Source organism: Antrostomus carolinensis, unplaced genomic scaffold (assembly GCF_000700745.2).
Source record: "Antrostomus carolinensis isolate BGI_N321 unplaced genomic scaffold, ASM70074v2 scaffold35552, whole genome shotgun sequence".
Taxonomy (NCBI): domain Eukaryota; kingdom Metazoa; phylum Chordata; class Aves; order Caprimulgiformes; family Caprimulgidae; genus Antrostomus; species Antrostomus carolinensis.
Genome location: NW_010299469.1, coordinates 1 through 1,037, shown reverse-complemented (window position 1 = coordinate 1,037; position 1,037 = coordinate 1). Strand labels below are relative to the sequence as shown.

Genomic DNA, 1,037 nt, shown 5'->3' with positions numbered 1-1,037 from the left:
CTGGGTGCGGGCAGCCTGGACCAGGTCAATCTGGGTGCGGGCAGAGTGGACCCACACAACACAGCCCCCAGGAATCCTGAACCCGGGGAACGAGACCACCCCGGGGTCCCCCCCAGCACAGAGCGGTGCGAAGGCCAGGGGAAGGAGAAGGGGTGCCACCGTGCCACGCGGTCCCTCAAGCGCACGTGGTGACAGCAGGAGCGAGAGCGACGGGGGGCGAGGTGGCAGTGGCAGCAGCAGTGGGGGGCACGGTGGGGGGTTGCCCAGCTGACCCCTTCTCAGCCTTCTTCTCCTTCTGCTTGAGGTGGATCTTGGCGTGTCGCTTGCGCTCGTCAGAGCGGGCGAACTTGCGGCCGCAGAACTCGCAGGCGAAGGGTTTCTCGCCGGTGTGGGTGCGGATGTGGGTGGTTTTTTGAGGTGGTCGCTACGGCTGAAGCTCCTCATGCAGATGCGACACTGGAAAGGTTTGTGACCCGTGTGGATCCGGAGGTGACGAGTGAGCTCGTCGGAGCGGGAGAAACGACGGTCGCAACCCTCGGCGGGACAAGCGTGGGGTCGCTCGTGAAGCGGCGTCTTGCTGGGCCGGTTGGGATACTTGCGGGGTCGGATGGGTTTGAGGGTGAGAGGTGGTTGTGGTAGCCCCCCAAAACCTGGATGGATCTGCTTGTCCTTGAAGGCCTTGATAGTCTCCAGTGGGGTGATGGGGGGTGGGTTGACACGGATGGGGTCCAAGCTCTGGAAGGGTTTGTGCTCCGTGATGGTGCCCATGTCGTTGGGGTGGTGGTAGAGGTTATAGTCTGGGATCATGGGGAAGAGGTTGCTGTCCAAGGCGGGTTTGGCTGCCTGGTAATCCTGGGGGGAGTAGGTGAGGCCAGGGTTGCTCTGGGGGTCGTGGAAGGAGACAGGCTCTGGGTAGAGGTCACTGCAGGAGGAGTAGGGTGGCAGAGCGGGGTACATCTGGTCCACCTCACCCTGCGGTGGGCCCATACTGCCCGCCGAGCTCTGCGTGCTGGTGAGCGCGCCCGAGGACGGCGGGG

At 64.3% G+C, this 1,037-nt stretch overlaps 1 protein-coding gene across 1 annotated transcript; it reads right to left on the bottom strand.

Annotated features, from left to right (window-relative positions):
* Positions 1-175: 175 nt before the first annotated feature.
* LOC104520971 (early growth response protein 3-like) lies at positions 176-1,032 on the bottom strand (the record flags this gene model as incomplete). The annotated part of the gene is given in 2 exon segments (XM_010162809.1): positions 176-412; positions 415-1,032. Coding segments are annotated over 2 exon segments (855 nt in total), but the record flags the coding sequence as incomplete, so codon positions are not given.
* Positions 1,033-1,037: the final 5 nt, after the last annotated feature.